This window comes from Leucoraja erinacea, chromosome 1 (genome assembly GCF_028641065.1).
Source record: "Leucoraja erinacea ecotype New England chromosome 1, Leri_hhj_1, whole genome shotgun sequence".
Taxonomy (NCBI): Eukaryota; Metazoa; Chordata; class Chondrichthyes; order Rajiformes; family Rajidae; genus Leucoraja; species Leucoraja erinaceus.
This window is the reverse complement of record NC_073377.1, coordinates 42,375,504-42,398,211: the sequence shown is the minus strand read 5'-3', so window position 1 is coordinate 42,398,211 and position 22,708 is coordinate 42,375,504. Positions and strand designations below refer to the sequence as shown.

The 22,708-nt window shown below is 45.3% G+C and overlaps 2 protein-coding genes across 2 annotated transcripts in view; both read left to right on the top strand.

The window, feature by feature from the left end:
• Positions 1-22,708, top strand: part of vcp (valosin containing protein) — a 156,161-nt gene that overhangs the window by 57,355 nt on the left and 76,098 nt on the right. The window lies entirely within an intron of this gene.
• fancg (FA complementation group G) overlaps positions 1-22,708 on the top strand; it is a 50,614-nt gene that overhangs the window by 21,982 nt on the left and 5,924 nt on the right. The window contains exons 8-12 of the mRNA XM_055633423.1: positions 3,067-3,233; positions 4,899-4,965; positions 6,357-6,742; positions 16,181-16,230; positions 19,393-19,560. Of these exons, the coding sequence (XP_055489398.1) occupies positions 3,067-3,233; positions 4,899-4,965; positions 6,357-6,742; positions 16,181-16,230; positions 19,393-19,560 (838 nt within the window). The remainder of the gene's footprint in view (positions 1-3,066; positions 3,234-4,898; positions 4,966-6,356; positions 6,743-16,180; positions 16,231-19,392; positions 19,561-22,708) is intronic.

The following is a 22,708-nucleotide window of genomic DNA, read 5'->3' as shown; positions in this document are numbered from 1 at the left end:
ACTTGCTAATCTTGCCCTGTATGTTCTCATCCAAATCGTTGATGTAGATGACAAACAGTAACAAGCTCAGCACCAAACCCTGAGGCACACCACTAGTCACAGGCCTCCAGTTTGAGAAGCAACATTCCACCATCACCCTCCTCTTTCTTCCATGGAGCCAATTTGCTATCCATTCAGTTATCTGTCCTTGGATCCCATGCGATCTAACCTTCCAGAGCAGCCTACCATGCGGAACCTTGTCGAATGCTTTACTGAAATCCATGTACACAACATCTACAGCTCTGCCCTCATTGACCTTTTTGGTCACGTCTGCAAAAAAACTCAATCAGATTTCTGAGACACAGCCTCCCACGTACAAAACTATGCTGACTATCCCTAATCAGCTCTTGCCCAGCCAAATACCTGTATAACCTATTCCTCAGAATACTCTAGTAACTTTCCAACTACAGATGTTAAGCTCACTGGCCTATAGTTCCCAGCATTTCCCCTGTAGCCAAAGAGGCACAACATTTGCCACCTTCCAGTCTTCCGGCACCTCCTGTATTTAAGGACCACTGATAAATTTCAACCAGGGCTCCCACAATATCCGATCTAGTTTCCCGCAATGTCCTCGGATATTTCTGATCAGGCCCTGGAGGTTTGTCTACCTTCATACACGATGGTACCTTCAGTACTTCCTCGACCGTCACACTGACTGCTCTCAAGACACTTCCATTGACTGCCCCAAGTTCCTCTGTCCTACTGTCTTTCTCCTCGGTAAATACACCACTAACCAGACAACCACTCAGAGAATGATCTTTGAGAACTACATTTCTGCAAATTTGTGATGTGTCTTTATTACTGACCATGAAATCTGGCATCTAAGCAAGACCAAAATCTAATTCCATTGGAATGAAATAGGAAAGGGGATTATCCCAGGACTTTTGCTTGTGTTTTATATTCTTTCAGTTTAGATCTAAAGTTAGCTTTTATTCTGTTTGTTTCACGTTAATAAAAGCATTTCATTGAGTAGCCCATGAACATGTTTTGTGAATGGCACATTGACTAGTTTGGAAATAGGACACCCTATTTCCTGGCGTCGAAGACGCACCCCCATTTTGAGTTGCTAAATTTTGAAAAAAAAGGCTGGCGGGACAGGATCAAGCGTTTGGTTTAGCCAGTAGAAAGGAAAATGTGAAACTCCTTCAAGGAGGCGATGAGAACCAGGGAGACTTCATCTTCGCCTGTCCCACAATGCGCTGTGCGGTTCAGGTCTGAGGGACGGGGACTTCCTGGCTCAGGGAGATCACATAACGGGGGTGAGAGAGAGAGAGAGAGAGAGAGAGAGAGAGAGCCCGGGACAGCAGCCAGCCTTCTGCCTAGTAGCTACCCGCCAACCACCACCTCCACCGGTTGCGCCTGTGCCGAAGGACACCGTGGCTGGCTGGCGGGCATGCCAGCAAAAGCAGTTCGCAGCCACCCGAGCTACTTCTCTCCCCAGCCACAATGCGGTGACTCCGCGCCCGGAGCGCCGTGGCAGCGGTGAGTGCGTGAATGAGTTGCTAGCATGATCCCGACCCCCTCGTTCTCAACGCTCCTGCCCTCCCCACAACTTTATCCCAGCCAGGTTTGCTACTTTGTGCAGCACAGGCCATGCTGACCTGGGCCTGACTCCCCACACGCTGTGGAAAGGAACTCTCCCTTCCCTCTCCCCCCTCCTGCGGCGCTGGCCTTTTACAGCCGCTTCCCACTTCACACAATTCCAGGGTCGAAGGCGTGGCAGGTTCTGCGGGGCAGTCACTACGAGAGTAGCATTGCTCGGCCTAACCTTCGGCCTCCAAGACGCCGGTAAATTTTCGGGCCTTATTTTAGAGTAAAACAGCGTCTTCATTGCCGGGAAATACAGCACCAGTACTGCCATGTTCAAGATTTCTGCACAAGTTTAAAATGTTGCCCTTGCTAATCGCTCTTGACACAAACCTCCTCAGAGAATTGTACCAGAATGACACAATGGCACATCTGGTAAAGCTTCTGTGACCCAGGTTTAATTCTAACCTTTGAGTGCCGCCTGGGTGGAGTTTGCATGTTCTCCCTGTGTCCATGTGCATTTCCTCTGAGTGCCCTGCTTTCATACCACATCCCAAAGACATGCAGATTGATAGGTTAATCGGTTGCTCTAAATTGCCCCGAGTGTGTAGATGAGTGTTGGAATCAGGAGGGTGGGAAGTGGGAGGGGGGTTGATGGGAAAGTCGGGAGAATAAAATGAGGTTAGTGTAGGATAACTGTAATTAGGTGCTGGATGGGGGTGGCATGGGGCAGTTTATAACTATAAAGAAAGCAATCTAGTTTTGCTTTTACAAGGACTTTTGAAAAATTCACTGGGCACATTACTGAGACAGTTTCATTTAGATGCTTCACTTTACAAACTGCACTTTTTTTTTGCATTGATTTGTAATTGCACTTTATTCAGAAACGGCCATCTGGTCAAGTCACAAATTGTGGCTCTGCCATCTGCCAGTTGCTTGTTTCTAATCCCTTCGTGTAATTAATTGCTGGGATGGGGGTGGGGTGTGGCTGTGGCTGATCATTTTGAATGTTTTTCTCTCGCAACGACATAGCATCCCCAGTTCATAAGTGATAAGAGCGGAATTCGGCCATTTGGCCCATCAAGTCTACTCCGCCAATCAATCATGGCTGACATATCTTCCCCTCTTAACCCCCTTTTCCTGCTTTCTCCCCATAACCCCTGACATCCGTATTAATCAAGAATCTATCTATCTCTGCCTTAAAAATATTCATTGACGTCCTCCACAGCGTTCTGTGGCAATTAATTTGCTTGGGGATGCAAGGCAATAATGACAGTCACCAAAGGCAGGTGCAGATTTACTGTGTGTCGATAATAAACCGAGGTGCTCACCACTAGTGCCAATTACTGGCTTGTAAATTGTCCTTCCCTTCTATTCAGAATCTATTTTGTATGCTTAAATAATGTATATCGCCATGTTCTAACTTCAAAATATTGTAGTTGACATTTGATTTGACCCTATTGAACTGAAATGCTAAACGTGCTATGGTTCTTTTCCTAGCTTTTAGAAAGTTGGGATCAATCTAAGGATGCCAATCATGTTGAACCTCAAACATTGATACAACCTGAACAACTAGTTCGGATTCCTTCAACAAGTCATTTGCTGACCAGTGTAAACCAAGTGTATGTAAAACATTCCCTGGCCAGAAGGTGTCTTCAAATGGGAAGGTATGCAAAATTTCCATTTCATGGACTGCTCATGGTAAGACGATGAGTGTACTGGTTCAGGAAGGTAATCCGTCAGGTCTGGGGACTGGTATTTAAATGCCTGCTGAGGCAATATTGCTCCCATTCCAAGAGTTCATGGAATACAGGTCCACCAGAGATTTTTCAGCAAATGGCGGTCCAGCACTTCCTTTAATCCAGACAAAATTACGAAAGCACACTTCAAATCCCCCCCCCCCCCCCTTCCCCGGAGGTCCCCCCCGAAAACGTGGTGCCCAGGTCAAGGGAGGTGATCTCAACCTCATCCGGTTTTCCGTGCCAGTCGATGGGTTGAATTTGCCCCCTGTGGCCAAGGCTCTGGAACTCCGGCCTGGCCTGAGCCGGCAGATCCGTTCTCATAGCTGACCTCCGTAGCCGATCTGTGGGTCAAATTTGTCCCCTGCAGCCAGCGCTCTGGAACTTCGACCCAGCCGGCGCCGGCAGATTTGTTCCCATAGCTGGCTTCCGAAGTGGACGTTGCGACTCCTTGGATGCCTAGGCAGACTGTTCCGGTCCAATTGGACTCCTTTTGTAGGCCGTGACCTCTGTTGGTCACGGCAAATCAGATTATCCAGAAAGGCTCTGGAACCAAGGATGCTGGAAAATCGGTGGTGGACCTGTACGAGTTCCACACATCTTTCTGTGAACATAAACCCCAAGACTGGTTAAGCTGCGTTTGTTCATTGCAGATAAGAGGCCACTGAAAAGTTACACAGAATTATGAGACAAAGATATAGTAAATTGGAAGCGACTTTCCCCCATATCAAGGTGTGTCTAAACGAGAGAGCATGAGAAATTCATTTTCTGATTAATTAGAGGACGTTACAATTTGAAATGATCTAGATTCCTGGCATAAATTGTAATTACACATATATAGATATACCCGAGCCTGGATGTATCATTTGTTAAATAATGAATCTGTCTAAGCGCATACTAGCTCATAAAGGTTCACAAAGCACAGGAAAAGTCACGACATGGTCTTAAGCTACATCCCTAACTGATTTGAAATTTAAATAAGATATTTCCTCCTCCATTTAAATCAGCAGCCCGTAACCCTAAATCATCCGGCCTTCAGGCGTATTTTTTGTCCCGTAATTATCCGGCCCGCAGACTTCCATCATCTCCGGGTACCTCCCGGGTCCGAGGCCGCGGTGCCCAGGCACGGTGACCCAAGGACGCAAGGTGGTCTGCGCTGGTGGCCGCAATGGCAGAGCTGTCGAGCAGCGGCGAGCACTGAGCGGCGAATGCCGCCAAGCGCGGCCGAGCGCTGAGATCTGGCTGTATCGCATCCTGCGCAAAGCCGCCGGCACGGCCGCGCACCTTCTGTGTCTGGGCTTCACTGTTGGGATTCAGGGTTGTCAATAGGCTGGGGACGAGTGAGTACGAGTGGCATCCTCGCAGGGGCGGGATCAAGTGTACACGTGATAGATGAGGCCCGCCATCCGCTCACAGACATGCGACCTGGCCCCTATACAGAACAAGGTTGCCGACACCTGATTTAAATCATCCCCTGCATTCATTAAGATCGGCTACCAAGCCTGGTAAGGAATGTCTTGGGGAATCTTAAGACAACTTTATTTCAACATTCTGGATTCTTCTTAATTTCCGCAATTTAACTTTTTTGTTTAGAACTGAAGAAGCAGCGGAATATTACCTTGATCTTCTGGCTTCGTTTTTTGAAGGATCGCAAAAGGAAGTGAGTGCTTATTTAAAAAAAATATTGGTATTGCACAAGTTTTATACTGTGGAGGTGGCGACATAGGTGTCATGGGATAGAAGGGTGAATGTAACGAAATGGGCGGTTAGGGTCAGGTTAAACCGAAACATGGATTAATCACTTTAGAAGAGGGGGAAATCACAACATCACCAATAATAACAAAACAACTGCAGAGAAGGTGTTGACAGCCAAATGAATCAAATCAGGATCTGGGGACTGGAGAGGGATGTCATTGAGATGACTGCATCAGAGCCAGGATTGTCATAGTCGTATAGCATGGAATCAGACCCTTTGGCCCAACTACCCCATGCTGACCAACATGCCAAATCTACACTCGCCCCACCTGCCTGCGTTGGACCCATATCCCTCTAAACCGATCATATCCATGTACCTGTCCAAATGTTTTTTTTTTAATGTTGTGACAGTATCTGCCTCAACTACCTCCTCCAGCAGCTCATTCCATATACCTACCATCCTTTGTGTAAAAAAAAAGTTGCCCTATTACATCTTTCCCCCCGGGCCCCCCCTCACCTTAAACCCATGCGTTCTGGTTCTTAATTCCCCTACTCTGGGTAAAAGACTCTGTGCATTTAACCTATATATTCTTATGATCTCAATAAGATCATCCCTCATCTTCCTGCACTCCAATGAATAGAGTCCTAGCCTGCTCACCATCTCCCTATATCTCAGGCTCTCGAATCCTGGCAGCATCCTTGTAAATCTTCTCTGCACCCTTTTCACCTTAATAACATCTTTTCTATAACAGGGTGACAGAACTGAACACAATGGTCTAAATATGGCCTCACCAATGTCTTGTACGTCTGCAACATGACCTCCCAAATTCTATGGTCAATACTCTGACTGGTGAAGGCCAATGTGCTGAAAGCCTTTTTGACCACTTCTGACGCCACTTTCAAGGATCCTGCACACTTAGATCCCTCTGGGCTACATCGTTCCCCAGAGCCCTGCCATTCACTCTGTAGGTCCTGTCCTGGTTCGACTTCCCAAAATGCAACACCTTGGACTTCCCTGTATTAAATTCCATCAGTCCACCTGCCCAACCGATCACGTTCCTGCTATAATATTTAGTTGAACGCACCACCTTCAGGGTAACAAATAACCCTTGAGAGCATCTGGCTATTCATTTGTAATATTGTTCTTCGGATGTATTTCTGGTTGTTTCTTTTTCATCCGTGGCTATCTTTCCAAAACTGTTTTCCTACTTCCCCCTAATCTCCATCTCTTCACTTTTATTTTTCCTTTCTGGTGAGAAATGGTGAGTGGTGCAGCAGGAGAATGGGTACTGTTGGCTTTTATCATGCATTGTCCTGTCGGGTTGTATGTTCACTGTTGTTTTCAATCTGTCCTAGATATTTCTTGTAGCGGACAGCACAGTTCCTCGAATTCCTGAAATTTATTTGGAAGCAGCAGTGGCTCTTTTGCAGTGCCAGAGATATAATGATGTCATCACCATTTGTGAGGAAATCTCCTGCAAAATGTCAACTTTACTTTCAGAAAAGTTAACGTTTGAGATTATTGTTAATGAATGGCTGCCTAAAGATTGTTTAGAAAGGACTGAAATTGACATGGTTTGCCAAAGTTCCCATTCAGAACATCTCAATCAGTCACAAACACATTGTGCCACAAAGAAAGAAACACTCAATTATATCCTGTGGATGGCGACTGCATTCTTATATCAAGCTCAAGCTTTTGCTCTCTTGGGAAATAATAAGGAATCACTAACTAACTTTAGCCGGTAAGTTACTGCTGCAGATGCTCCCAGCCTTTGGAAAGTTTCATGTTTTCTTGAGCAAAATTTTGGACTCGGGGTTGACTTGTTTTCACTGGGGTTCTGAGGACTGCAAGACATCTACACACAGATTCACTTCATGTGCTTACACATTTGCACTCCGTCCTGGGGTTTTTAAGGTGGCTAATGAAGCCAATGTGGTGGCTACAGACTCTGCCAAAGATTGGCTTGGAACTGCTTGACATTGAACAATTTGGAAGTTGTGTGCTTTGTGTGTGCACCAGATGAGCGGGCTCAGTTCTGAATGGCATCCCAAATTTCAGTGGCCATGGGTCAGGGGTTGCCACAAATTGGTTAACGTTTAATCTTTTTTTTAAAAGGTCATAAGGAATAGGAGTAGAATTCGGCCATTCGGCCCAATCAAATCTACTCCGCCATTCAATCATAGTTGATCTATCTCTCCCTCCTGATCCCATTCTCCTCATAACCTCTGACACCCGAGGCTAAAGAGGCTTTGTGAAAATCCTTGAATCTTTGCTCTGCCCCGTCTCAGTGATTTAGTGCCCTGTTGGATCTCAGAAGAGAGTCTGTTTCAGGAGTTTGATGATGGTCAGGCAATTGACTGAGTGTCTGAGCCTCAATACTGGCGGTGTTGACCTTGGACAATATGCTGACATTGGTTTGCAGAAGATGGACACAAAATGTTATATGAAGTCAGCGGCTCAGGCAGCATCTCTGGAGAAAAGGAATAGGTGACGTTCCGGGTCGAGACCCTTCATCAAACACATGAAGGATCTCAACCCGAAATGTCACCTATTTCTTTTCTCCAGAGATGTTGCCTGACCCGCTGAGTTAGTCCAATATTTTGTGTCCATCTTCGTTGTAAACCAGCATCTGCAGTTCCTTCTTATACATTTGGTTTGCAGACGGATATTCTTCAGATAGCTGATATCAGGCCCCTGAACAATGGTATTAAAGGCACTCCAAGTAGAGCACTTTGCGGAAGTGGCAATGTTAGTAGCTCTCTAGTGCTTTAAGATGGCTGGGTCAGATGTCAGAACGCACACTGTGTGGGGGAGAAAAAAAATCTAACCATCAGATTAGAGCCTGGATTGACACCTGAAAGTATGATGTTGTGGCGATCAGTGGTTGCAGGAGGGCTGTGAATGGAAACTAAATATTCCAGGATTTCGTTGCTTCAGGTGTGATAGAATTGGAGGGGCAAGAGGTGGAAGTGTTGCACTGCTTGTCAGAGAAGATATTACAGCAGTGCTTTGGCAGGATAGATTAGAGGGCTCGTCTAGGGAGGCTATTTTTAGTGGAACTGAGAAGTGGGAAAGGTGTAGCAACACTTATAGGGGTGTGTTATAGACCGCCAAATGGGGAGTGAGAATTGGAAGAGCAAATATGTAAGGAGATTGCAGATATTAGTAGTAAGCACAAGGTAGTGATTGTGGGAGATTTCAATTTTCCACACATAGACTGGGAAATACATTCTGTAAATGGGCTGGATGGTTTGGAGTTTGTAAAATGTGTGCAGGATAGTTTTTTGCAGCAATACATAGAAGTACCTACTAGAGAAGGGGCAGTGCTGGACCTCCTGTTAGGAAATGAGACGGGTCAGGTGGCGGAGGTATGCGTTGGGGAGCACTTCGGGTCCAGTGATCACAATACCATTAGTTTCAATATAATTATGGAGAAGGTCAGAACTGGACCTAGGGTTGAGATTTTTGATTGGAGAAAGGCTAACTTTGATGAGATGCAAAAGGATTTAAAAGGAGTGAATTGGGACATTTTGTTTTGTGGGAAGGATGTAGAAGAGAACTGGAGGACATTTAAAGGGGAAATTTTAAGAGTACAGAATCTTTATGTCCCTGTTTGGTTGAAAGGAAATAGTAAAAATTGGAAATATGATATGTGAAAAGAAAGAGATTAGTTAAAACAAATGTAGGTCCCTTGCAGTCAGAAACAGGTGAGTTGATCATGGGGAACAAGGATATGGCGGACCAATTGAATAACTACTTTGGTTCCGTCTTCACTAAGGAAGACATAAATAATCTGCCGGAAATAGCAGGGGACCGCGGGTCAAAGGAGTTGGAGGAATTGAGTGAAATCCAGGTTAGCCGGGAAGTGGTGTTTGGTAAATTGAATGGATTAAAGGCTGATAAATCCCCAGGGCCAGATAGGCTGCATCCCAGAGTACTTAAGGAAGTAGCTCCAGAAATAGTGGATGCATTAGTAATAATCTTTCAAAACTTTAGATTCTGTAGTAGTTCCTGAGGATTGGCAGGTAGCAAACGTAACCCCACTATTTAAGAAGGGAGGGAGAGAGAAAACAGGGCATTATAGACCAGTTAGTCTAACATCTGTAGTGGGGGAACTGCTAGAGTCAGTTATTAAAGATGGGATAGCAGCACATTTGGAAAGTGGTGAAATCATTGGACAAAGTCAGCATGGATTTACAAAAGGTAAATCATGTCTGACGAATCTTATAGAATTTTTCGAGGATGTAACTAGTAGCGTGGATAGGGGAGAACCAGTGGATGTGGTGTATCTGGACTTCCAGAAGGCTTTCAACAAGGTCCCACATAAGAGATTAGTATACAAACTTAAAGCACACGGCATTGGGGGTTCAGTATTGATGTGGATAGAGAACTGGCTAGCAAACAGGAATTCGGAAGGCTTTCGACAAGGTCCCACTTAAGAGATTAGTATACAAACTTAAAGCACACGGCATTGGGGGTTCAGTATTGATGTGGATAGAGAACTGGCTAGCAAACAGGAAGCAAAGAGTAGGAGTAAACGGGTCCTTTTCACAATGGCAAGCAGTGACTAGTGGGGTACCGCAAGGCTCAGTGCTGGGAACCCAGCTATTTACAATATATATTAATGATCTGGATGAGGGAATTGAAGGCAATATCTCCAAGTTTGCAGATGACACTAAGCTGGGGGGCAGTGTTAGCTGTGAGGAGGATGCTAGGAGATGGCAAGGTGACTTGGATAGGCTGGGTGAGTGGGCAAATGTTTGGCAGATGCAGTATAATGTGGATAAATGTGAGGTTATCCATTTTGGTGGCAAAAACAGGAAAGCAGACTATTATCTAAATGGTGGCCGACTAGGAAAAGGGGAGATGCAGCGAGACCTGGGTGTCATGGTACACCAGTCATTGAAAGTAGGCATGCAGGTGCAGCAGGCAGTGAAGAAAGCGAATGTTAGCTTTCATAGCAAAATGATTTGAGTATAGGAGCAGGGAGGTTCTACTGCAGTTATACAGGGTCTTGATAAGACCACACCTGGAGTATTGAGTACAGTTTTGGTCTCCAAATCTGAGGAAGGACATTCTTGCCATAGAGGGAGTGCAGAGAAGGTTCACCAGACTGATTCCTGGGATGTCAGGACTGTCTTATGAAGAAAGACTGGATAGACTTGGTTTATACTCTCTAGAATTTAGGAGATTGAGAGGGGATCTTATAGAAACTTACAAAATTCTTAAGGGGTTGGACATGCTAGATGCAGGAAGATTGTTCCTGATGTTGGGGAAGTCCAGGACAAGGGGTTACAGCTTAAGGATAAGGGGGAAATCCTTTAAAACCGAGATGAGAAGAACTTTTTTCACACAGAGAGTGGTGAATCTCTGGAACTCTCTGCCACAGAGGGTAGTCGAGGCCATTTCATTGGCTATATTTAAGAGGGAGTTAGATGTGGCCCTTGTGGCTAAGGGGATCAGAGGGTATGGAGAGAAGGCAGGTACGGGATACTGAGTTCGATGATCTGCCATGATCATATTGAATGGCGGTGCAGGCTCGAAGGGCCGAATGGCCTACTCCTGCACCTAATTTCTATGTTTCTATGAAAGAGCCATGGTTTTCAAGGGAAATTGGACTCTTGGTTCGGAAAAAGAGAGAGATCTACAATTATTATAGGCAGCATGGAGTAACTGAGGTGCTTGAGTATAAAGAATGTAAAAAGAATCTTACGAAATTAGAAAAATTCAAAGAAGATATGAGGTTGCTTTGGTGAAAGTAAATCCAAAGGGTTTCTACAGCTATATTAATAGCAAAAGGATAACGAGGGATAAAATTGGTCCATTAGAGAGACAGAGTGGACAGCTATCGGCAGAGCCAAAAGAGATGGGGGAGATATTAAACAATTTCCTTTCTTCGGTATTCACCAAGGAGAAGGATATTGAATTATGTGAGGTAAGGGAAACAAGTAGAGTAGCTATGGAAACTATGAGATTCAAAGAAAAAGAAGTACTGACACTTTTGAAAAATATAAAAGTGGATAAGTCTCCAGGTCCTGACAGGATATTCCCTAGGACATTGAGGGAAGTTAGTGTAGAAATAGCAGGGGCTATGACAGAAATATTTCAAATGTCATTAGAAACGTGAATAGTACCGGAGGATTGGCGTACTGCGCATGTTGTTCCATTGTTTAAAAAGGGTTCTAAGAGTAAGCATAGCAATTATAGACCTGTTAGTTTGACTTCAGTGGGGGGCAAATTAATGGAAAGGATACTTAGAGATAATATATATAAGCATCTGGATAAACAGGGTCTGATTAGGAACAGTCAACATGGATTTGTGCCTGGAAGGTCATGTTTGACTAATCTTCTTGAATTTTTTGAAGGGGATACCAGGGAAATTGATGAGGGTAAAGCAGTGGATATTGTTTATATGGACTTCAGTAAGGCCTTTGACAAGGTTCCTCATGGAAGGTTGGTTAAGAAAGTTCAATTGTTGGGTATTAATGGTGGAGTAGCAAGATGGATTCAACAGTGGCTGAATGGGAGATGCCAGAGAGTAATGGTGGATGGCTGTTTGTCAGGTTGGAGGCCGGTGACTAGTGGGGTGCCTCGGGGATCTGTGTTGGGTCCACTGTTGTTTGTCATGTACATCAATGATCTGGATGATGGTGTGGTAAATTGGATTAGTAAGTATGCAGATTATACTAAGATAGGTGGTGTTGTGGATAATGATGTAGATTTCCAAAGATTACAACGAGATTTAGGCCATTTGAAAGAATGGGCTGAAAGATGGCAGATGGAGTTTAATGCTGATAAGTGTGAGGTGCTACATCTTGGCAGGACAAATCAAAATAGGACGTACATGATAAATGGTAGCAAATTGAACAGAGGGATCCAGGGATAACTGTGCATAGTTCCCTGAAGGTGGAATCGCATGTAGATAGGGTGGTAAAGAAAGCTTTTGGTGTGCTAGCCTTTATAAATCAGCATTGAGTATCGAAGTTGGGATGTAATGTTAAAATTGTACAAGGCATTGGTGAGACCAATTCTGGAGTATGGTGTACAATTTTGGTCGCCCAATTATAGGAAGGATGTCAACAAAATAGAGAGAGTACAGAGGAGATTTACTAGAATGTTGCCTGGGTTTCAGCAACTAAGTTACAGAGAAAGGTTGAATAAGTTAGGTCTTTATTCTCTGGAGCGCAGAAGGTTAAGGGGGGACTTGATAGAGGTCTTTCAAATGATGAGAGGGATAGACAGAGTTGACGTGGATAAGTTTTTCCCTTTGACAGTAGGGAAGATTCAAACAAGAGGACATGACTTCAGAATTAAGGGACAGATGTTTAGGGGTAACATGAGGGGGATCTTCTTTACTCAGAGAGTGGTAGCTGCGTGGAATGAGCTTCCAGTGGAAGTGGTGGAGGCAGGTTTGATTTTATCATTTAAAAATAAATTGGATAGGTATATGGACTGGAAAGCAATGGAGGGTTATGGTCTGAGTGCAGGTAGATGGGACTAGTGGAGAATAAGTGTTCGGCACGGACTTGTAGGGCCGAGATGGCCTGTTTCCGTGCTGTAATTGTTATATGGTTATTAGTTTCACAACTCTTTCTCTACACCTTAAATCAATACCTCCACCACGGGAAAAAGATTGTGTCTACTTCATCAGTGCCTGTCATGATTTTACATTCCTCCATCTGGTCACCACTCAGCCGTCTTCATGCCATGGAAAACAACGACAGCCTATCCAATCTCTCCCCATAATTAAAGTCCTCTCTCCAGAGTAAGCACATCCTTCCTACACTGTGGAAACCAGAACTGAATGCAATATTCCAAATGTTTTGTAAAGTTGCGAACATAATGTTGCAACTTTTATATTCTGTGCCCTGACCTATGAAGGCAAGCATGCCACACACCTTCATCACTCTATCTGTCTTACCACACCAAGGGAATTATGGACTTGAATCGCATGGTCTCTCCGTTCATCAACGTTTCGTACCCATTTTCCTACCCAAAATGCATCACCTTGAACTTGTTGGGATTAAATTCCTTCAGCCAATGCTCTGCCCAACTTCCCATCTGATTTATTTTCTGCTGTAGCCGTAGACAAACTTTCTCATTATCCTAAATAAATCCTAAATTCTCTTGTCATCCACAGACTAATTACTCATACTTCCTACATTCACATCCAAGCCTTTAATGTATGTGACAAATAACAGTGTAATTCCCTGTGGTACACCATTTTTCTCCTCATGAGGTCAGATGTAGATATGCTAGCTGATAATTGCACACTATTCAGTTACAAACTGCAACACATCAAGCAGCATGCACCTGTACACAAAAAGGTACAGGTAACATTACAACATGGACAAAATGGCAAGTAATATTCATACCACAAAATTGCCAGGCAATACATAGATACAGTGCATTCAGAAAGTATTCAGACCCCTTCACTTTTTACACATTTTGTTACGTTACAGGCTTATTCTAAAATGGATTAAATTCATTTTTTTATCTTCAATCTACATACAATACCCCATAATAAAAAAGTGAAAACAGGTGTTCAGGAGATTTTGCAAAGTGCTTAAAAACTTGAGATAGCAAGGCTATTGTGATGGAGTTCAAGCAGTGAAGCTATCTGGATAGTTGTTTTCCCCAAAGGACTGGCACTGGCACAAAGCTACCCCCTTGCTGAAGATATTGATTGGTGCTAGTTGGATGTTATCTATTCATTTATATATTTGTAATAATAGGTAACATGGACAACACACACTGCCACACTGGTGAGTAAGGCATCGTAGCGCCTTTACCACCTTAGGCAGCTGAGAAAATTCAGAGTCTCTCTGAGGATCCTTCAGTGCTTCTACTCTGGGGCTGTAGAAAGCATCTTGTCTGGCAATATCTCAATCTGGTTTGGGAACAGCTCTGCCCAGGACAGGAAGGCTCTGCAGAGAGTAGTACGTTTGGCCGAACACATTATGGGAACTACACTCAACCCCCTGCAGGACCTATACACCAGGAGGTGCAGATCCAGAGCCAGCATCATTATGGGGGACCCCTACCACCCCAGCAACGGACTGTTTCAGCTGCTACGGTCAGGCAAGCGCCTCCACTGTCACGCTGCAAAAACAGAGGATGAGACAGAGTTTCTTCCCACAGGTCATAGAAACATAGAAAATAGATGCAGGAGTAGGCCATTCGGTCCTTCGAGCCTGCACCGCCATTCGATATGATCACGGCTGATCATCCAACTCAGTATCCCGTACCTGCCTTCTCTCCATACCCCCTGATCCCTTTAGCCACAAGGGCCATATCTAACTCCCTCTTAAATATAGCCAATGAACTGTGGCCTCAACTACCTTCTGTGGCAGAGAATTCCACAGATTCACCACTCTCTGTGTAAAAAATGATTTTCTCATCTCGGTCCTAAAAGACTTCCCTCTTATCCTTAAACTGTGACCCCTAGTTCTGGACTTCCCCAACATCATGAATAATCTTCCTGCATCTAGCCTGTCCAACCCCTTAAGAATTTTGTAAGATTCTATAAGATCCCCCATCAATCTTCTAAATTCTAACGTGTACAAGCCGAGTCTATCCAGGCTTTCTTCATATGAAAGTCCTGCCATTTCAGGAATCAGTCTGGTGAACCTTCTCTGTACTCTCTCTATGGCAAGAATGTCTTTCCTCAGATTAGGAGACCAAAACTGTACGCAATACTCCAGGTGTGGTCTCACCAAGACCCTGTACAACTGCAGTAGAACCTCCCTGCTCTTATACTCAAATCCTTTTGCTATGAATGCTAACATACCATTCGCTTTCTTCACTGCCTGCTGCACCTGCATTCCTACTTTCAATGACTGGTGTACCATGACACCCAGGTCTCGTTGCATCTCCCCTTTTCCTAATCGGCCACCATTCAGATAATAGTCTACTTTCCTGTTTTTGCCACCAAAGTGGATAACCTCACATTTATCCACATTATACTGCATCTGCCATGCATCACACGGACATTGATTCCTACACATCCTCTGTTCTGGACTTTATAAACTCCACCATCAATAGTGTCACCTCCCTCAAACAGGTGACCATATACCCGAATCAGAAGCCATGGATGAACAGCGAGGTCAGGCTACTGCTGAAAGCACGGGACACCGCTTTCAGGTCAGGCGATGCTCGAGCCTACAGTTCATCCAGGGCTAACCTGAAGAGGGGCATCAGGAAGGCCAAGCACTGCCATAAGCTCAGGATTGAGGAGCACTTCAACAACAACTCCAACCCCCGACGCATGTGGCAAGGCATCCAGGCCATCACGGACTACAGACCCTCCAACATCACCCCCACATCCAGCGACGCCTCCTTCCTTGAGGAGCTTAATCACTTCTATGGCCGCTTCGACAGGGACAATCTAGAGACAGCCATCAAGGCTGTGCTACCTGCCAATCACCAACCCCTCACACTCACCCCCTACGACGTGTACGTGGCACTGAGCGGGATCAATGCACGTAAGGCTGCTGGCCCTGACGTCAACCCGGGCGCGTGCTCAGGGCCTGTGCTGCGCAGCTAACAGACGTCTGGACTGACATCTTCAACCTGTCACTTGCCCAAGCAGTTGTCCCCACTTGCCTTAAAGCCACCTCCATCGTGCCAGTGCCAAAACACCCCACTGTGGCAAGCCTCAACGACTTCCGCCCAGTTGCACTTACCCCCATCATCACCAAGTGCTTCGAGAGGCTGGTCCTGGCACACCTCAAAAGCTGCCTACCCCCCACACTGGATCCCTATCAGTTTGCATTCAATTCCCTCATCCAGATCATTAATATATATTGTAAGTAGCTGGGGTCCCAGCACTGAGCCTTGCGGTACCCCACTAGTCACTGCCTGCCATTCTGAAAAGGACCCGTTTACTCCTACTCTTTGCTTCCTGTCTGTCAGCCAGTTCTCTATCCACATCAATACTGAACCCCCAATACCGTATAGGTCATCAGGACTGTAAACCCTTATCTCATCAGGGACTAATTTACTATTGTGTTGTGTCTTTTTTCTAAAATGTAAATACTGGTTCTGTTCTGTTCTGTAGTTTTTGCACAATCCGCAGCCATTACCACTTTCATTTCACTGCACATCTTGTATGTGTATGTGCACAAGTTGACTTGACTTGACCTGATCATATTAGTAATTGTATAACTTTCCTCTGCAGATGTGTTAATTTGCTCCTTAAAGTTCAAGTTGTTGGTCCTTCTGATTCAGGTAAGCTCTATTTTATATTAGAGATGAATACTTCTTTCAAAGTTACTCCGTTAACCTATTTAAAGTTATAGAAATTTATCGAAAACTAACAATCATTAACTTGAATTTAGATTTAGATTGTGATTTTTTAATTATGTGGACCAATGTGCGCAGGGATGCTTTTGTATGCATGTAGTTTAAATGAACCTTTCTACCAACCCATAATTTATTGACAGTTGAATGAGGAATGTTTTTGTTTCCCTGGCCTGCAACCATTGTATCAAAATAGAAAGTCAATTTAATGGGTATTGTTAAATCAAAATTCACAAAGACATGTTTTTATTTCTTGTTCTTATATTGTTTGTTTATTCAAACAAAGAATAATAGCTGAATTTTTAAAAAGTAAACATTTTGATCCATTTGTTCTGAACCCTTGACCGTAACCTATAAGATAATGATTTTATGTAGAAGAACAATCCAAAATTATGTACGTTTTCCAGGCATGGAATGCCATAGTAAACGAACCAGAGGATGTGGTCAAATCTTGGGTTGCTGCGCCTTCTTCCCAACTTGGGGAGCTTCAGCCTTTGCTATCAAAGCCCACAGTCGCCCTGAGGTAGTGTTAAATTCCATTCCAGTAATAGTGAATGCCAGGCATCGAATAATAGGCCAACAAACTTGGGTAAAATTTTACTATTAAGAATATACCACAAAGCATAAATCAGTGGCTAGATTTTCTGGGGGGGGTTTAGAGATACAGTGTGTAAACAAGCCTTTCGGCACATCGAGTCCACGTCGACCAACAATCACCTCGTACACTAAGATCGACACAAAAAGCTGGAGTAACTCAGTGGGCGGGACAGGCAGAATCTCTGGAGAGAAGGAATGGGTGACATTTCGAGTCGAGACCCTTCTTCAGACTAGTTAGGGATATGGGAAACGAGAGATATAGACAATGATGTAGAGAGATAAAGAACAATGAATGAAATAAAGATATGTAAAAAAGTAACAATGATAAAGGAAACAGGCTGTTTGTAGGGTGAAAACGAGAAGCTAGTGTGACTTGGGTGGGGGAGGGCATAGAGAGAGTGAATGCCGGGGCTACCTGAAGTTGGAGAAATCAATATTCATACCACTGGGCTGTAAGCTGCCCAAGCGAAATATGTGATGCTGTTCCTCCAATTTGCGTTAAACCTCACTCTGACAATGGAGGAGACTGAGGACAGAAAGCTCTGTGTGGGAATGAGAAGGAGAAATAAAGTGTTCAGAAACAGGGAGGTCAGGTTGGTTTAGGCGGGCTGAGCAAAGGTGTTCCGCGAAATGATCACCCAGTCTCCGTTTGGTCTCGCCGATGTATAAGAGTCCACATCTTGTACAACGGATACAGTAGATGAGGTTGAAGGAGGTGCAAGTGAGCCTCTGCTGACCTGAAAGGACTGTCGGGGTCCTTGGACAGAGTCGAGGGAGGAGGTATAGGGTGAAGTGTTGCATCTTCTGTGGTTGCAGGGGAAGGTACCTGGGGAGGGGGTGGTTTGGGTGGGAAGGGATGAGTTACCCAGGGAGTTGCATAGGGAACGGTCTTTGTGGAAGGCGGAAATGGGTGGAGATGGGAAAATGTGGCTGGTGGTGGGATTCCGTTGGAGGTGCAGACATTTTGGAGGATTATTCGTTATATGCGACGGCTGATGGGTTGAAAGGGAGGGACTAGGGTGACTCTGTCTCTTACTGCGACTAGGGGGAGGGGGAGCAAGGGCGGAGCTGCGGAATACCGAGGAGACACGTGTGAGGGCCTATAATGGGAGAAGGGAACCTCCATTCCATAAATAATGAGGACATTTTGGATGTCCTGTTATGGAACACCTCATCTTGGGCGCAGTTACGGCGTAGATGGAGGAATTGGGAGTAGGGGATAGAGTCTTAGCAGGAAGCAGAGTGGGAAGAAGTGTAGTCGAGATAGTTGTGGGTGTCAGTGGGTTTGCAATAGACGTCAGTCAATAGTCTATTTCTTGTGATGGAGACTGTGAGATCAAGAAAGGGGAAGGAGGTGTCGGAGATTGGTGGCGAAGTCCATGAGTTCTGCATGGGTGCAGGAGTTAGCACCGATACAGTCATCAATGTAACGGAGATAGAGTTCTGGGATAGGGCCAGTGTACGCCTGGAACAGGGATTGTTCAACGTACCCTAGAGAGGCAGGCATAGCTGGGCCCATAGTTACGTCTTAGACTTGGAGGAAGTGGAAGGAGTCGAAGGAGAAGTTGTTAAGGGGCTGTCCCACTTGGCGATTTTTTTTTCGGCGACTGCCTGCGTTACATCAGTGTCGCCAAAAGATTTTGAACATTTCAAAATCCAGCTGCAACATAAAAAATGCTGGGACACTTGAAAAAACACCACGCGTCACACGTCATCACGCCCCAAATTTTTCGGTGACCTGATACGTGAGTCAATGATGCCGGCAGTCGCCTCTCCCATCTGGACCGCCAAGGGGGCTACAGGCCCTTGAAGGGTCAGTTCAGCCTTCACACGATAGTCCCCACCAGACTTAGTAGAGGGAAGCTACTGGATGGCAACACTATCATATCCCTGTGTAACTGGGTACTGCACGGAAACAGGCCATCTCGGCCCTACAAGTCCAGATGGGAGGGAATACATCGAAGTCCCTCACCCCACAGGTCCCCCTGGTTGCGTCCTCAGCCCCCTATAACCCTGTACACATTGACTGTCTGGCTCCATCAGCTCCTATTCAATAATTAGTTTTTAAATGATACCAATGAACCTGATCTCCACCACTTCCAGAGGGAGCTCCGGGAGGACACCGCTGACCACTCTCTGCGTAAAGAAGAACAGCCTCCTCTTGATATCAAAAAAACCCCTGATCTTCTGTCCATTGAGTATAATTCTGAAGTCATGTCCTCTTGTTTGAGACTATCCTACACACTAGGGACAATCTTACCAGAGCCAATTAACCCACATACCTGTTCATCTTTGGAGTGTGGGAGGAACCGAAGTACTCAGAGAAAACCCATGCAGTGACAGGGAGAACGTACAAATTTCTCCAGATAGCGCCTGAAGTCCGGATCGAACCCTGATCTCTGGAGCTGTAAGGCAGCAACTGTAGAAACTGTGGAATTGTAACAAAATGCTTCTATGCAAGGCACTGAGTAATTCTAAAGTGTTATTTTGCAGGACAGCCAAATAATCAGATTGATACTTTGAAAGAGAACATAATGGAAATTAAATACTTGCAAAAGCTGAAATCGTTGGCTTTTGTGGGAAAGGGAATGCAGCTGACAGAAAGAGGTCAAGATCGAGAAGCTCTGCAGAATTTTCATCTGAGCTTACAAGCTTGTTCTGGTATGTTATGTTTGAAACTTTGGTCCTTGTTTCCAGTGAGTAAACGTTAAATAATCGGCACACATATGCCAACAATTGTCTTGGTGGGGGGGGGGGGGGGGGGGTTACTAAAGGGGGGAGGTCCACCACTTAGCAGCATGGTGCGCTGCGGTGAAAACAACCTGGCCCTTAACTCCAAGAATGCTGGGACCAAGGAGCCCATTGTAGACTTCAGGAAGCCCCAGAGGCGGATGACGCACACCCCCATCCATGATGCCGGCAGGTCGGAGAAAAAAAAAAAAACCGCCAAGTAGCTTCAGGCCCCTGGGAGTCAGGACATCTCCGATGACCTCTCTTGGACCCACAATACCTTAGTCTGGGAAAGAATGGCTCATCACTATCTTCTTCCTAGGGAGAATCTTAGAAGAGCCATCTGTAACCTCAGATCCTGTTCAACTTTCTACCGCTGCACCATCCGAGCATACTTACCAAAACCCATCACAGTATGGTAGGGAGAACTGCAAATTTCTCCAGACCGGAAGGCATTGCAGAGGGTGGTGAAAATTGCCCCACGCATCACCGGTTCCTTGCTCCCCTCCATTGAGTCTGTCCAAAGCTAAGCGCTGTCTTTGGAGGGCGCTCAGCATCAGATTGATACTGCTCTCATAATGGAAATTAAATACTTGCAACCATGGACTGTTTACCCTCCTACCATCCGGGAGGCGCTACAGGGTCTCTCCGAAAGAGGTCAAGAACCAGCAGGTCGAGAATTTTCAGCTTCTTTCAAGCTTGGCTGGTATGTTACTCTTTGAAACTTTGGTCCTTACCTCAGTGACTGCCAATCACGTTAAATAATCGGCACTTATTATTATTTATTCAAATCGTTTGCTATGGGGGGGGGGGGGGAGATGCTAAATGCATTTCGTTGTCTCTGTACTGTACACTGACATCCGGATTTTAAAAATTGAAATCTCCAATTTGAATCTGAATCTGGGTCGGATTGCTGATCGAGGGCGCCGATTGGACGAGAGAGACGTCGGTCAGCAGGCAATGGGGGCGGGACAGGATGATTCAGCACGATCATTGGAGGAGGGAGGTGTCAGTCAGAGGCGGAAGTGGTTGGGACTGAGAATAGAGCGCAATGATTGGAGACGTGCCAAAACACTCTCGGCAGCCCTGGACACAGACCAAAAGATCCCATAACTATAGGATCTTTGCACAGACCTGCACCTCATCCGCTCCGGTGCTGCAAACGCTGCCAAACCACCACTGGACCATCCCCATCCCCACCCAAGTCCCCCGCCCACCACTCCCCCACGCCCGAAGGTGGCCAGAGACGTCGGGAGTCAGACAGGAGTGGTACCCCCAGGCCCACAGCTAGCGCAGAGAAGCAGTGCTAAACCCAGCTCAACTCTGGCTGTCCCGCCAGGTTAACCTACAGCCCTGCCTGGACTTACAGGAATGACAGCCCAGGTTTACAGCCAGCGCGGAGAAGCTGCGCTAGCTCCACAACTCCAGGCTGGTGTCCAGGCAGGGCTGTAGGTTAACCTGGCGAGACAGGCAGAGTTAAGCTGCATTTAGCGCTGGATTGAGCTGTAATTACCGTTCACAGGGCCCACGGCTGAAGCCTCCGAAGCCTCGCGTGTGAGTGTGCGCATGCGCGTGCGGCCGCCAAGAAATTGTGTCCCACCTGTCTCCTGGTCCCCCCCATATTTTGATAGCGATTTCCGTTCCTGCTTGCAAGCAATAATTTGTAAGTCCAGGACCTAGTGCACATGATTTTCAAAACGAAGACTGGCGTTAACTCAGCCCGCCTGTAATTTGCCTTGTGTGTACCTCAGTAGTGCAACACAAAGATGATATTTGGGTCATTACCCACAGCATCAGCTTGGATGTGAGTGGAGTACAATACAGTATCAACCTCTTATTAGGTAGGTGGAAGACAAGAGCAACAAGACTGAATTGAGGGAAGGAAAGCACGGTGCCAATGTGAATGGGGAGAGTTAGAGAAGGAGCAACTGGTGAAAGTATAAACAGCAAATAAATGTGTGTACTGCTCTGATCTTGTTTTAGAGGAGTAGATTGATGAGTTGGATAACCTTTGGCAGGAGATGATAAACAATTTTATTTTTCTTAAGATTAAAAATCCCCATTGTTTGAATGAATAAACATGTTAACTTTCACCAGAATACATTAATTTATATTTTTTGGTTAAGACCACGATAGCATACCAGCTTCCTTAGAAGGCTTAGGATGTTTGGCATTTTCCCTACAACACTCATCAACTTCTATAGATGCACCATAGAATGCATTTTATCAGGATGCATCGCAGCTTGGTTTGCGAACACCTCTAGCCAAGACTGCAAGAAATTGCAGCAAATTGTGGATGTGGCCCTGACCATCACACAAACCAACCTCCCTTCTATTGACTCAATTTATACCTCACGCTACCTTGGCAAGGCCAACAGCATAATCAAGGACGAGTTACACCCTGGCCACTCCCTCTTCTCCCCTCTCCCATCAGGCAAAAGGTACAGAAGTGTGAAAATGCACACCTCCAGATTCAGGGACAGTTTCTTCCCAGCTGTTATCAGTCCTGGTATGGAACACCTCAACCTACCACAACCAGAGAGCAGTGCTGAACTACTAGCTACCTCATTGGTGACCCTTGGACAATCATTGATCGGACTTTGCTGTAAAGGTAAACACTATATCCCATCTGCCACTCCTCTACCCACTCTCCCAACCTATCCAACCAGAGAGCAGTTTTGAACTATTATCTACCTCTTTTATGACTATCCTTGATCGTACCTTGCAACATAAAGGTAAACGTTACATAACATAAACGTTATTCCCTTATCATGTATCCATATGCTGTAAATGGATCAGTTGTAATCATTTATCGTCTTCCTACTGACTGGTTAGCACGCAACAAAAGCTTTTCACTGTAGCTCGGTACACTTGATATTAAAGCATACTGAACTGAACTGGAAGTGTATCAGAGATGCTTTTTCTATCATCTCTCCTACCCTGCAGGTACACTCACCAATATTGAATTTTCAGCATGTTTCTCAGGCATCGAACAGTACAGCACAGTACGGCGGTCTCTTTACAGTCCAATAACAAATATCGATTAACACAGTACATGATAGACATTTCCCAAACCCAA